This window comes from Aphidius gifuensis, linkage group LG1, assembly GCF_014905175.1.
Source record: "Aphidius gifuensis isolate YNYX2018 linkage group LG1, ASM1490517v1, whole genome shotgun sequence".
Taxonomy (NCBI): Eukaryota; Metazoa; Arthropoda; class Insecta; order Hymenoptera; family Braconidae; genus Aphidius; species Aphidius gifuensis.
Window position 1 is genome coordinate 31404589 of NC_057788.1, and position 15950 is coordinate 31420538.

Sequence of the window (15950 nt, forward strand, 5' to 3'; positions counted from 1 at the left end):
AATTTTTATAATAAATGAAATATAAAAATTAATTTAATGATGATTATTTAAACCGTTTCAATTTGTGTTACAAGTGGCTTATTGGCATCAACAGTTGGTCCTATGACTGCAGTACTAAAAATCAGTAATAATTAATTATTATAAAGTACATTTCAATTAAAATAAAAATAGCAAATTGATGATTAATCAAGCCAAGAAAATTATGCTAATTAAAAACGTGCTGAGTTAATTTTTTGTTTGTTTTTTTGTATATTTATTTTTTACCCAGCACCAAGAGCAAGAATTGTTGCTTCCTCTACCAAACTCATTGTGTCAAGAGTACACCTAAAGCCAAAAGTAAAATAAACATTTACAATAATTAAATAATAAGTCATTCATTTAAAAAAAAAAAAACATTTCAAAGCAGTTAATTATTTTCATGCTTTTATTTTATTTTTTTAAATGCATATAAATTGATAAACAGCGAAATTATTATTCAAAAAAAATAACGAAATTTCATAGACACTTGTGGAATATAATATTGGGAATTGGATTTGAAAAAATCAGCATCAATATCTTCGAAAGTAAATACAATTATTAAGATATTTATTTGATAAATTTTATCTTTTTTTTTTTTTTTGTTTTAAGTCGATATGTAAATACATAAAATTGCAATTTAATTTTACTTACACTATTCACAGTGATATATATTTTTATGGAATGTATTTTTTTATTTTTATAATATTTTTCTGTTTATGTCACGGGCAGTAACAATTATTGTTTATTGTTTTTTTTTTTAAATTTAAATATATTTTTATATCTCTTGATTTATTGTCTTTTTTGACAAAATATTTATCGATTTTTTATTAACAATAATTAATAATAATTTTATAAATTATTTGTTTGTTTTAATTATGACTGAAGTTGATGAAAATAATATTTATAAAACGTGGGGTAAAATATAAACACACTTGTAAATTTTTAAAATAAAAAAAATCGAAATATTCGAAAAGCTTTTTATTTCGATATTTCGAAAATTAATTTTTTCTTTTGGAAATATTGGTATTTTATTGAGGTGTTTATTTTACCCTACATGCCTCAAAATAGTATTTTATTTTGTTCTCGCTCAAAAGACGCCCAAAGTAGAAATGAAAATAGAAAAAAATAAAAAAACATGAATAAGTAGTTTACTAGGTACCTGAGATAAAAATAGATAAACAAAAGAAAAAAAAAAAAGGATAATAAGCCTTGTATTCCTTGACTAGCTTGATACTCTAGGCCATATTACCCAGAAGAGTATGTGAGTCCTCGTCGCGGAGCCTCTCCGGAAAACTTATTCCATCGCCAAAACTGTAATTCGAATCCCAGATCGTATTTTATATTGTTTTTGAAAAATTTCATCAATTTAACTCAATTAATTTCATCACACTGTGATGAATTATAAACAACTAATTGTTTATTTAATTTATAATTCTAGTCAGGAACCAGATGCACAATACCAATCAAATGGTAACACAATTATCTTTAGAAATCACTGTGTCTAAGTGATGCACAATTTTTATTTTCCATCGCAATAAACATGCATGATTGTCTACTGAATCAGTGAATGAATTTCATTTTTTTTTTTCAATAAGAAAAAGGTCTAACACATCAATGAAGTACTAATGATGCTGTATAATTTACACGCTGGAATTGCAGGATCATTTGTGTTTAGTTATTTTGTGAATTAATTGTTACAATTTTTTTTTTTTATTACGTGAAATTAATATGGAAGTTTAGATGCATTGTTGAGTTGTTAATTACATTTTAGAGTTACAAGAAATTGTAGTTAATTTTTAGCGAAACATGCACATGCATTTTAAATTTCATAACAATTATTAATATAAAATTATTTGTAAATTAAAAGAAACCCATTTATTGTATTTTATAATTTTTAAATTTATATTATTTCTAACCTGCTTTGAGTATTGCCCATGGAGTTGTAAGTATTAGAACCAGCTTGATGCTGCGGGCGTACTGGATAGACCACTCCATTTCCAAAACTAAAACATATTTTTTTTTTTTTTTTCAAAAAACGAAATCCCCCCTCAGTTAATTTATAAATATTTAAAAAATTAATTACCCTCATTGACTAATGATAAATCAATTTAAAAAAAAAAAAACAAAAAAATTGAGTAAAAAATTATTTTTAGTATATTTAGTAAAAAATTCATTAATGTATTAAATAAACAAACAAAAAATTAATAAATAATTGAGTTAAAAAAGTAAAAAACTAATTTATATACTAAATAAACAAAGAAAATCGTTAATAATTAATTTAGTTAAAAAAAAAATGAGTTAGAAATTCGAAATTAACGAAAAAATATTTGAGATAGAAAAGACACAAGTGCACAATAAAATTAAATATAAAAAGCTTATGCAAAATTAATAAATAATAATAATTATTACTAATTTCTTTAAATAATTAAACAAGCATGAAAAAAAAAAATGACAAAAAAAAAATGATTAATTAGATAATGGCATGAACTGGTATTGTGCAATTGGTTCAAGTTCCTTTTGTTTTCCTTATAAGCAATAATAATTGTTATAAATAATTGTATAATAATTTACCTGGTAAATACTGGAAGACACCAGAGTCTTCTATTGTCACCAAATACTTCTTGAAAGTTATTGTATTTACCAATGCTAAATCCATCTTTGTCTTTGCCCATTCGAAACATTGGTGGTCTGAATGCCTCTGCAAGTAAATAAATAAATAAATAAATAAATAGTTTAATTAATAATAATATTTAAATGACTATCAGCAATAACATACCAAGTGTCGATCGATTGTGAAGAATAAGATAACAGTGGTAAAAAAATAATGAATTCAAACTGACAGCAAACATGATTGCAACGAAGAAAAGAAATAGTAAATGAAATTTAGCCATTCCTTCTGTTTCATTCTGTGTAAAAGACTGTTAATTCATTTACATAATTAATATATATGCAATATATTTAATTGGATAATTAATTTTTAATAATAAATAAAATTTAACAAACCCTCCAAAAACGAATGAAATATTGTAAAGTTGTTGCAGCAATAAATACACAATAAAGTAATGCATACATCAAAAATAACATGAAAAATTTATAATTATGAAATGCAACACAATTATTAACCCATGGACAATGATGATCCATTTTTAATACACAAGTACGACAAACACTGCAATGATGAGTTCTGTCTGGTTTAATAACTTGGCATTTGTCACAAAAACGTACAGCTAAAAAAATTAAACAACAAAGAAAAATTATTTTTTAATAATTTATTTATAATTAAACAATTGTTTATTAATATTTATTACCTCCTCTGACTGTTCTATTTGTTATTGGAAGATCTTGTGCAAGTCTTTCAAGTATTCCAAGTTGTGCATCTTCATTTGGTGCTTGTTGTAATTTTTCCATTTCATAATCAGGTACTTTAAACTAAAAATAATTTAACTCATTATTCTTTTTTATCTTGTTGTTATTATTGTTGATATTTACCATGTCAGGAATTGGTGTAAGATCTGTTGAAACAGTCTGCCAATAAGCCCAAAGAAATAGCCCCAATAATATGTGAAAAAAAAATAAATAAAATACTGAAAAACAAATAAAAATACATAATTAATTATACTGCAATTATTATTAATAATTAATAATAATATAAACTAACCTTTTTGAATAAAACTCTCAATTGTATCTGTAAAAAAAAATAATGATTATTGATTAAAACATTCGATCAAACAAACACAACAGATTACAATTAAATAGGTCAAGGGCTTGCAAGTAACCTACATCTTGTTGATGTTTTTATTTCGATTAAAATATATAAAATTAACCTGAATAATTTTTTTATACTTACAATAACAAAGTTGCACCACGTATGCATAATATGACCAACCAACGATGGTCAGTATGAACAACACAGGAACCCATTTGAATGCTTTCATGCACCACCAACATGATTCACTTTGTTTTCCCATTATTAAGCCTAATTTAATTGATAATTAATATTGAAGAAAAACAAAAATTATATATACAATTATCTATCACACTTTTTGTGTCGACTTTTATTTTGATTCATTTTTTTATCAAACTGGTAATCATCATGATCATCATGGACATGTATTTCTATTTTTTTTTTTTATAATAAATTATTAATGTAAGACGTAAATCATTGAGTTGAATGTATAATATAAATAATTTTTACCAAAATATGATATATCATTTGTCAAGATAAAAATTAATTTTTTTTTTTTGATGACTAAGAGTGAAAAATAGAGCTTATTTTTCCTACACAAATAAACAAAAATTTTTCATGTATTTTCTCTCTTGGCAACAATACCGCTATTTTAAATATAATTATTATTAATTTTTGATGTTTATTTTATTTTTTTTTTTGACGAGTTTATTAGAACACACACATGCACACATGTATTGAACGTTTACAATTATTAATGATGCACTTTGATGCACACAAAACACGGATTTGACAGTAGAAAAAAATGCATCAAATACGAGATAGAGAGCAATAGAGATTAGAGAGAGATCAAGAGAGATAGTCAAAATAACGGTGGTTATTTTTTTGATATCGTGTCGGTATTTATTACGGTATTTTTATTGTATTTATTGCTAAATTACCTGTTTATTTACAATTTTTTGATATCAATTTGCTGTAAAAATACGGTAATATTAGTAATCCGCGGCGCTAGTGTCGATTTTTTTTTTTTATTCGCCATCTTTTTTGACGGGGAATTTAAAAGTTTTTAACATTACAAATTATACAATAATAAAAAAAACAAGAATATAGTATTAATTATTGTAATTATTTAATTTATAAAACAAAGTTAAAATATTAATACAATTAAGAATAAAATGAATGAGAAAACAAATAAATAAAATAATCATTAAATAAATAATTGAATAAAAATTAAACGAATAATTGGAATAATAAGTTAATTATAAATTAATAAAAGTAAAATATTTGAAATATAAATCTAGTAAATAGTAATAATATTTATTTATTTTTATTAATGACTTATATGTTATTTAATTTCCATTTTAAATGAATATTTTTCTTTGTATTTTTCTAAAATTTATTTATAACTTAATAATATTTTTTTCAAATAATAATCAGCACTTTCTTTAATTTATTTAATTTGGTGTTGACTTTTCATTCACAATTTCATTTCTACTATTTTTTTTAAATATAATATTTCCATTTATATCGCTCGGCGATTATTATTTTTTTTTTTTTTATCATATTTATTATTATTATTTTTTTACATTATTAATAAAACAATTTTATTTCACATATTTTTATTTCATAGAGAGACTGCTCTTTGACACAGAGATTAAGACAAGTTGTTTTTTTTTTTTTATTTTTCAGATAAAATTAATTTTTTTCGATGTTGTGTTACAATCGTTTTTAAAAAATGTTTGATTTGGATAGTATTTTTTTTTTTATTTGAGCAAACTATGATATTTTTTTGATGATTTTATTTCGATCATAAGAGTTCGATTATTCTCAAAGCTACTAAACATAAAAAGAATTTTGCTTCGTTGATTTTACCTTGTGAAAATTTTATTTTGATTGAAAAGTATGGATTATTCAAATTGCAAATACTGCTTGACACATTAACTTAATTTATTATTTTGATGATATTATTAGCTAAATTATACACACTAAATTGTTCTGAGCAATTGATATCTATTTGGAGGGATTTTTCATAAAGTTTTTTTGGAATAAATGTACAATTATTTTATAATATTCACTCGACAGTTACAACTATCGTCTCAATTAATTTAATTACACTCGAATTCATCTTTTTATTTCAATTTCCAAATCATATTTTGTCTGTTTTTTTTTTCTTAAAAAAACCAAGCACTTTTTTTTCATTGTAACTTTTCCTTCGACAATTATTTTCAGGTCAATTTTTTTTCCATTCAAGTTTTTTATTAATTTTTAAAATTACATTCCAATATATTTATTCATATTTTTCAAATATTTTTTTGATGACTCAGTCAGGTATGATGCAAGACTAAAACTATAATAAAATTAAGTTCTATTTTTTTTTACAAAACAATTTTTTTCAGCCCTAAAAAATTAACACTCAGATGTATACTCAATTAGGCCAATCAAATAAAATTATTTCTCTACTCCAGAACAATCTTTATAAACAAAAAAAAATCCTATAAAATTAATAAAAATTATGGAATAAAACTCACAAAAAAAAAATGAAAAAAATGTGTCCACGTTTACATATTTTTAAATTTATTATTATTTTTTTTTTTTTTAAGTCTTTTGTTTAACTGTAACATTTGAGCTTTTTTATTTTGAGAATTAATTTAACACGGAGAATCGAAGCATTATCGAAATTTAAATTTTTTTAAATATAATTTTTAAAATTGATTAACGTGAATAAAAAAATTAAAGTAAAATAACAGTGATATTAAAAAAGTTCGTGCTTTTATTAATGATAATTTTTTTCTATTTAAAAACAAAAAAAAGACAAATTATTTTTATCTGAAGTACTTGAGTCCCGTGACTAGAAGAAATTTTTCAATAAAAAGTTCAGAATCAAGAACAGCAATATGAGCTGCACGTCCAATGAGAGCATTGGCTGTTGGTGGAAGTGCATGATGAACATCATATCTAACAAGACTAACACCTGGTGTTGACATTACTGGATATAATATATTGTGAACCATTTCTCTGTATGCTGATCCTAAAAAGACAACAAAATTAAATCATCTAAATCATTTAAATCATGTAAATAAATTTAAATAATGTTACCTTGATCAGTTGGATCACGTACAGCAGCTTTGCATAATTCAATTCTTGCTGAATGAAGTGGTACATAACGATCTTGTGCACTTCCACAAAGTAAAACATGTTTAAATCTGTGAAGATTACTTCGTTGACTCAAACGAAACATAAATGATCTTCTAACTTCTGATGAATCTTTCATTGCAAGTTGCAATAATGAACCAGATTTTTTCCATTTTTGCATAAACCACATGCCTTTTTATAATAAAATTCAAATTAATAATGATATTTTATATTAATTTGTACTTTTTTTTACTTACCAGCATTTACAAGGCCACTGGTATTGTACAGGGTACCAAGATGTGGACCACTTAAACTTAAAAATGTATGTAATCTTGGTAAAATTGGTCTCAATTGTGGCCTAGTTAATGCACTTCTGATGATAATATTTCCCAATGAATGACCAATAAAACTAACTTTTTTTGGATTTAAACCTGATGTATCAATATGATGTAATATTTCTTCAACCAAACGATCAGTCATTGTGTCAAAATCAGAAAATGTATCTCCCTAAAAATATAAAATTCTTGTATCAATCAATTTATAAAACTTAAAGTTACAAGTAAAAAATTACCTGGTTTCTTTCGGACATAAGAAAATCAAGATGTGCACCAGGCAAACCAAGTTCCATATAAGTTTTAACAAGTCTAAGATCAGCAGCATTACCCTCAAGACCATGTACACAAATAATAAGATGTGGACCCTCAGGTGAAAATAAACGATACTCATCACTTATGTAAAAATATGGTAGACTTGTTGCCATACCCGAATAATCACTGTGAGTTGCATCAAAAAACCTATCATAAATAAATTTAATATTAAACAGAAAAATTAAATGATAAATTAAATAATAACATACCTATAAATTTTACCAGAAAAATTCATTTGTCTTTTAAAATCTTCTTTACATTTTTTAAAATTAATAACATCATCTTGTGTTGATTGAAGAATTTCTTTACCTTCTTGATAACAATCAAGACAAAAATCTCTACTAGTATAAATATTATCTCTTTCATATTTATCACGATTTCTTTGTGGACTACATGGAGCTGTTTTATTTTGTTTTGGACTTTTAGCTCTTCTAACTGTTTCATAAACATGATACAACGGATTATCAATCATTGGCACTGGTGCTGGATCACGAAATGCTTCTGGTGGTGGTGGTTCATCTTGAAACATTTTTGGTGGTGGTAATCTAACTTCTTCATATGAATGTTCATTATTATTATTTAATTTTAATTTATTTTTTTTATCTTTTTTTGGTGGAATTTTTGTCAAGCGTTGATTAAATTTATCTCCCCTTGTTGTGTCTACAAAAAAAAAAAGTGTATTTGTCAAGGAAATATGTAAATTTATTGGAAAATATGTTAATTTGAATTTTACCATTTTTTTTTTGTTCTGAACTTGATGTATCACCACTGCTAACCCATCCAGAACACTCTGATGTTAAATTACCAGAATCTGAACTTGTTGCTGGACTACTTGGTCTTGATGAAGTTGGACTTTTTGGTGTAATAATTTTTTTTTCATCATTTTGATAATATTTTGCATCACGAATTGGCATACATGGTAATGACACAGCACTTCTTGGTACAACAACTTTAGTTTGTTCAACAGGAACACTTGCACATCTTAATCTTTTTGATGTTGGTGGTGCTAAGCCAGGACTTGATTCATCAGATACTGGTGTTATAATTGTTGTAGCTTCTAAATTATCATTTTTAATTATTAATTTATTTGTATTATCATTTTCTTGTATATTTTTTGGATTATTTTGAATTTGTGTCATTCTAAATTTTGGCAATGATACAATTTCATCATCTTTGTATGGTGTTAATGTTTTTCTAGCTCTATGAGAACATCTTTTAATAGTTTTATCATTTTTAATAATAACATCATCATCAATTGCTGGTGCTGAATGTGGTCTTCTTCCTCTTTTATTATCATTTTTTTTTTCAACTTTTAATGCTATTATTTCATAGAGTGGCTCTCTTGATACATCATTTTTTTTATCATGTCTACGTACTTTATTATCATCATTTATTAATCCATTATTTATTCTTGGTTCCCATATTACTTTGCTTTCATAAATATTTTTTAAATCATTATCTTGACAACAATCAATTCCATGATCAACATCAAATAATCTTTCAGTACTTTTTGGACGTTTTGGTTTGTTATCTTGAAGCCCTGAATTTACACCATTTGGCGGACAAAAAAATGTATCTGAAAGACCACCATATGTATTGTTAAATCTTTTATTTAGAGGATCAACAAGTAGGGAATATGTTGATACATTTTCTTGTATTCCATTTGTTAAAGAATATTTTTTTTCTTGATTTTTAATTGTTGTTTTATAAGCACCAGTTGTACTTGTTTTTCCCAATGTATGATATCTTCTTGTATCTGAATTATTATCTACTGTAAATTTATCAACGATACCTTGATTATTTTTTTTAGAATTTCCACGATAAGTTGCTCTATCTAATGTTGCTGTACGAAGTGATTGATTAACATCACTTTCACCATTTTGTGGTTTTTTATTATTAACATTAGTTAATTGATTACAATTAATTGGATATAAATGATGACTTCTTGGTTCTAAACGTAATCTTCTGCTATCTAATGTTGTACTTACTTCATTTTTATCACTAATACAAAGTTGAGATAAATCAAATTCACCAATGTAACTTGGTACTTGAAGATTTTGTTGTTGTTTTTTTGAAGGTTTATAACCAGGCAATTCAGATGTCGTTGATAACTCTGGAAACATTGCTGCTAATAATGATGTTATTGATGTTGATGGACGATCTAAATTTTCATCTGAATTATTATAACGTTGATATGAATTTTCTACTAATATTTGCGTTGATTTTGCTCGTGGAAGAGTTGCCACTGGTGTAAAACCTGTAAATAATAATTTTAAAATTATCAAAAATATTAAAATAATACATTTTAATGATTTGTTTGCATGAAAACTCGGAAAAAAAAAATCAAAAAATATTTCAATAACAAATTGAGTAAGTAATGAATATTTACTTGATAAAATTCAAAATTTTTACTCAACTTGTTATAAAATATTATGCTAAACATGCGCCACACTGCAGCATTTGAAAAAAAAAAAAAAAAAAAAAAAATTAATTATAAATTGAGCAACACAAAGCAAAAGCAAAAATAAAAGAACCTAATGATGGATTCGGTGCTGAGGAAGCCAGCTGCTGACCCGAGGGTGGATATAAAGTTGTACTTCTTGCTGTATGAAGTGGTGCCTGTGATCTTGATCTGCTTTTTGATGGTACTGATGTTGGTGGTGTTATATTTCTTCCAGCACGTTGTTTACTAAATAATTGTGTTGATGCTGATCTTGGAAGTGTTTTTGGTGATGTTGGCTGTATTAATTGTGGTATTTCTGGTCCCAATTGATCCAATGATTTACTGTGACGTGCTGGTAATGCTGATGGTGCCAAACCAAAACGTGCTTGTATCATTGATAAATCCTGAACAGCTCCTTCACTTCTTGGTGACCATACACTTGATGTTTTTGATTCTATAATTCCAGAAATTCCACAGCTGCAATCTTCCATCGTTGGTACTATGTAAAATAATATTTTTTAATAAACTTATTTTTTATTTTTATATATTTTTCAACTCTTTTTAAAGTCTAGTAATTAATTTTAATAATTTTTTTTGATTGAGTTAATGATGAAGTATTTTTTTTTATGTATATTTTACCACTATTTCGATGTCTCTGTTGCATATCTGAATATTGATCCTCAAAAATAAGTGGCAATGAATTAATATCACCATCAACTTCAGGACAATGAACTGGAAGTGGTGGTAAAGCAGCTAAGTAACGTGATCTTCTAGCAGCTTCACTTACAGCTTGATAATTTTGATAATTTGCATCGTAACAACCAGCTGCTGACATTCTTGGATTTTCTAATACAAAAAAACCTTCGGCAAATCTTTTGACTCTGAGTTGATGATGAATTCTTGCTAAATGTTGTTGTATAACTTCTTGTCTTGTAAATGCCTCAAGAAATATATTCCAAAGAACAATATTTTGTGCACAAAGTTGAGCAATATCAACATCCTCTGAGTCGATTAACTTTATAACACATAAAAAGATATAATTATCAAAAATATGTCCAACAAATTTCATCATCAACTTGACTTAGATGATATTGAAAATTTCAAGTAAATTGAAAATTCTTTCAGACATGCAAATGATACCTTTGTGGCCTCCTTGCGTTTTCGTTCAGCAATTTCTAGATCACGTTGTTCCCATGATGGCAATAGTCTTGCCAAGTCTGCAATGTCATTAAGAAGATTTTCCCTTGATGCTAATAAAAGTCTCGTAACTTCTTTTTGAATGACTCTTGCATGTTGAATTCTCGTTGTTGATCCAACACATCGTGTCAATGTTTCCTATTTTTTTAATTCAAATTTAAATTATATATTATATATATTTTTTTTTATTATAGTAAATTATTGGTAATATTTTTTTTTATAATTTACCATATTTGAAAAGTCATTTGTTATTGTACTTGTTGGTGGTTGTTTTGATTGAAGCCATTGTTTACCACCCCTTGGTGCACTTGATCCAAAAATAAACAAAATAACAATTAAATAAATTTATATTTTCATAAAATTATATTAAAATTGAATTAAAAAAAAGCCCGCAAAGTGGATTGTGTTGGTACATATTAAGTACAGTACTAACGAAGCTATCGTGGTTGAAATTTCACCGCACCCAAAATCAAAGTATCAAAATTCTTCTTAAACACAAAACTCATATATCTGATTTTACAATAATCTTTCACAAGATATAGATAGGTATTTAGCAATTAACTTGGGTTCAAAATCACATCTTTAGAATTATATAGAACACTAAAATCTATCGAAAAAATATAGGAAAGCTAACTTTTTTTAATCTTTAAATTCTTCAAGTTTTTTTAAAACAATTATCAAGACATTTTCAAAATAAAAATAACGTACAGTACTTTTTTTTATTTCATTTATTTATTATATAAATATTATAAATAATAATAATAATTAATAAGAAATTTATTTTATATCAGATTTAAAAATTATTTATAAAATTTTAATATTTCTAATAGCTAAAGTTTGGGTAAATTCAAATAAAATATTATATATTTTTTTTCATATTAATATTATTTTATTATGAAGAAATATAAAAAGCAAGGATTGTTTTTTTGTTTTATTTAAAATGAAATATAAATAATAATTAAATAATCTTTTTTTTCAAAGATAAGAGAATTGTCTAGAGCATTTTTTTTTAACTTGAACGTCCATATGTTGTCGAAATTTTCTTTTTCATCTTTCTATCTATCTATCTTTTTCATCATCTTATCATATGCTGTACAGCTGTACAGCTGTACCAAACGTGTTTCGAAAATTTTCACCTGCCGTTCGCAACCTATGACTCATCTGCAGAGGGCGCAGTGAAGCACAGGAAGCACATAGAAAATAGAAATATCCGGTCTTTGTCTATCGTATATAAAAGGCAGTCCTAGACGATTTCTAGTCAGTTCTTCTTCTGTTCGTGCCACGTTAACATCTCTTTAAATTTCTCGGTCGTTCGCGTTAGGTTAGAAATTTTCGAAACTACCTCGTGGTTGCTCGGTATGAAAAAAAGTTTAAGTATTTAATTAATAAAATAAATTCTTTGATTTTTTGTTGGTTAAATTTTTTAAAAAGTGTTTTTTCAATATAAAAAAAAGTATATAATTAATAAAATAATTTTTTCGATTTTAGTTAGTTTGTCTCATTTTTTCGGAGTGTAATCGTTTTAAATTTTTTCGTTCGCTCGGTTAGGTTAAAAATTTTTCGAAGCTGCCACGTGCAGACAACCTCGTGGTTTTTTGTAATAAAAAAAAAAAGTGTTTAAATAATTGAATAGTGAAAGTGTTGTTTAAAAAAAATTATAAAAAATAAAATTACAAGTGTGAAGTAATCATAGTGCGCGATATAGTGATTGATTACTTCAAAAAAGTGTAAGTGTAAAAAGTGCATTTTTGGATTAGAACGAGCCATTCACTTATCTTCATGGATTATTGCTGAGAAATTTACCTGGACATTTTATTTGGATTATTGGAGATTACCTGGATATTTTAATTGGATTATTGGAGGATACCTGGACGTGTTTGCTGTTTGCTGTAATACGTTAAGTCCCTCTAGTCAGGATCCACAAAGTGTGAATAAAAGCCAGGATCACGACTGACTAGTTGTAATTTTTAACCCATCCCGGAAAAGTGCTCTAATGTCCTTGAAGTTTCAAAAAATTGTTTTTCATATTTTTTTAAACTTCTCGTCGTTCCCAAATTATTTTTTTTTAGATTCATTTTGACGATTTTTGTGAATGATCATATTCAATTTCGATGCCAAATTAAATGGTGGTAGAGTGAAAGTCAAAATGGATCAACCTTGTCTATCTCAAACAGAGTAGACGAGGGTGATTAGGATGTATTATAAACTATCGTGATAATTTATAATAGATAAATTATTACCCTATTTTCCAATCGCGATGTATGTTAGTATATAAGATTTTTTTATTTGACATTTTACGCACTTTTCCAACAAAAAAAAATTTATTACGCTTGGTTTTTAAATACTGCTTGAAAAACTGATTCTAGAAATTGCGGAAACAGATGGCCCAACGGAGGAGATGCTGCACGGAGGACATTGGACAATTCCCAGATGATTGCTGAAACAGATGGTCAACGAAGGAGGTGCACGAAGGACATTGGACGATTTCTCAAAGGTTGCTGAAGCAGATGGTCCATGATGGAGATGCAGAGGGACTAGCTCAGGGTACATTCAACAATTGGTAATATGTAAATGTTGGTAATGTTAATGGTAATATTGATAACTGTGTGACTGTGTTTTATCATTTTTTTTTTTTTTTTGTTGTTTTTATTTTGTTGTTTTGTTTTTTGAACCCTTCGTACTTGCAGCTATAAGCGCAGTACGAATAATCCCAGCGATAAGCGCAGTATGAATACTTGCAGCTACGTGTGATAAATAGCGAGAAGTAATCATAGTGACTGATAGTGACATGGTGAATTAAGTGAAGATAAAAAATGTCCTATCGAATAATAAATGATTACTTCGAAAAAATTACCGTGTTGTTTTCCCCCGTATTTTTTATGCGTGTACTTGCAGCTGAGAGCGCAGTACGAATACTTGCAGCTGAGAGCGCAGTGCGAAGATTTGCTGCTACGAGCGCAATCTAAAAATTTATATAAACCGAAACGAAATAGTTATAGCTGCAGCTATGACTTGCGAAAAGCGTAATTTTATAGTGGAATAGGTCTATTGGAGAAACCACTTAAAAAAAAACGAATCAAACGTCTTACCTCCTGGGTGATTTGGAAAAGACGTAGCGAAGGAAGACGTACGTATAATTAAGAAAATAATTATTTATGATTTTATAATATAATACACTAATTTACGCCTAATTTAAACTGTCTATGTTAATTATTATAGAAACAATAAGTGGGATTTTTATGAAGTGCACAGAAAGCTTTGCGCCTAGTCCTGCACCTCCGTAATATAATTAAAAGGTAAAAAATAATTATAAACACTCACCAGCTTTGAACGTAGTGTAAAATACTTTTTCTAATAATTAAATTTATTTTCCAAGCATGTAAACAAAAAAAATATAATTATTGTTATTTAATGTTTAAGATAATAATTTGATTGGATATATTAGAATATAATTAATATACTGACTTAACGAAGGGCTGATGTAGAGCAACTAAACAAGCATGAATTGTTATTGATACTGCTGCAAGATGAAAATAATCAAACAGCACAGGTAGATGATAATGCAAACCTCTTGTTGGTACAAAGTTCAACTGCAATGCTCTAAAATAAATAAAAATAATTAAAGTACAAATGAAAATTTAATTAAACAGATGAAATTTTATTGCCAGGTGTAAAGAATAATAATTATTAAAATAAAAAGTGTGATAAAAAAAAAAAAAGTAAACCCTTCAATTAAAAGTGCTAAATTTTAAAATATTAATGTAAATTTTTCATTTTTTTTTTTCGTTTATGTTTGGCAAACCTTGTCGTGTTCTAAAAAAAGTTCATCTACACCCAAGTGACATGACGAGCCAAGTCTTTATAGAGATAATTCTGAAAAGATGACTAAAAAAAAAAATGGAAAAAAAAATAAATAAAAGAAAGAAAAAAAAAATTACAATAAAGTATAAAAGCAAAGGTAAAAAAAAAAAATGTATTTTTTAAAAAAATAAATAACAAAGAAGAAAAGTATCATTAGAATCAATATATTAATTTGAAATTTCTCCAGTTTGATGATATTTATATTTTTTCGAATTTTTAAAAATATATTTTTCATAGTTAAAAATATTCAGTGATTGAACTTGTTGTTTGAAATGATAATAATAAAAATATTTAATATCCATTGTATGTTTTTTTTTTGTCATTTGAATTTTATTTTATATATGAAAAAGGAAAAAAAAGATGAAAATGTAATTTTGAATAGAAAATAACTGACCTGGAGGACACACAAGCCATATTGCCTGGTTGGGTTGGCTCACTGAACCAAAGTTCAACGCCAAGATTAAAGTGAGTACGTGACAGTGCTTCTTCAATTTTGTGACTATGCACAAGAACATGAGCACGAAAAATAACTGATGTGCCTAATGTGACCTCCTCATTTCTATATAATATTTGAAATCTTTTACTTGTTCCTGGCTCTTCGAAGGTGTCTAATGTACGTTTATCTGAAAATTATTAATTGTTAAATAAATAATAGCAAATTGTGTCCAATAGTATCATTTTTAAAAAAAATTAAGTTCTAAATTTTATTGTTACCAGAAATAATTTTTTTTTCCACATCAAAACACTCTAGAAATATCGAAACATCTTTTTCGATTTGTAAGGAATTTATAATTAATTACTATTTTAGAAAAGTAAAGATCATTATTTCGAAATTTCGAAATAATTTAACAACGTCAATTTCATTAAACTAAATTTTTTCTATAGAATTTTTTATTTAAAATTATGTATTACAATTAAAATCAAGTTAAAAAAAATTAAATTTCCATGAATTTCTGAACAATTAAAT

At 26.1% G+C, this 15950-nt stretch overlaps 2 protein-coding genes across 6 annotated transcripts; both read right to left on the reverse strand.

The window, feature by feature from the left end:
* LOC122860453 (palmitoyltransferase ZDHHC2-like) lies at nucleotides 1–4533 on the reverse strand. 5 transcript variants are annotated; one of them, XM_044164270.1, is made up of 10 exons: nucleotides 3866–4533; nucleotides 3677–3703; nucleotides 3508–3602; nucleotides 3327–3447; nucleotides 3022–3245; nucleotides 2795–2936; nucleotides 2590–2716; nucleotides 1935–2021; nucleotides 265–324; nucleotides 1–114 (listed from the first exon to the last, which is right to left on the reverse strand). In XM_044164270.1, the coding sequence occupies exons 1-10, from the start codon at nucleotides 3984–3986 to the stop codon at nucleotides 48–50; spliced, it is 1071 nt and encodes a 356-aa protein (XP_044020205.1). In that variant the 5' UTR covers nucleotides 3987–4533; the 3' UTR covers nucleotides 1–47. The 5 variants fall into 5 exon arrangements, with proteins under 5 accessions (XP_044020205.1, XP_044020209.1, XP_044020207.1 ...); XM_044164272.1 differs by lacking the exon at nucleotides 265–324 and having other exon boundaries at nucleotides 4–114; nucleotides 3866–4532; XM_044164271.1 differs by lacking the exons at nucleotides 1–114; nucleotides 265–324 and adding an exon at nucleotides 1050–1329.
* A 1728-nt stretch (nucleotides 4534–6261) lies between these two features.
* LOC122860456 lies at nucleotides 6262–14565 on the reverse strand. The gene is made up of 11 exons (XM_044164276.1): nucleotides 14444–14565; nucleotides 11351–11429; nucleotides 11066–11260; nucleotides 10565–10940; nucleotides 10017–10424; nucleotides 8216–9739; nucleotides 7692–8142; nucleotides 7407–7629; nucleotides 7093–7342; nucleotides 6800–7027; nucleotides 6262–6731 (listed from the first exon to the last, which is right to left on the reverse strand). The coding sequence occupies exons 2-11, from the start codon at nucleotides 11351–11353 to the stop codon at nucleotides 6526–6528; spliced, it is 3864 nt and encodes a 1287-aa protein (XP_044020211.1). The 5' UTR covers nucleotides 11354–11429; nucleotides 14444–14565; the 3' UTR covers nucleotides 6262–6525.
* Between the last annotated feature and the right edge of the window lie 1385 nt (nucleotides 14566–15950).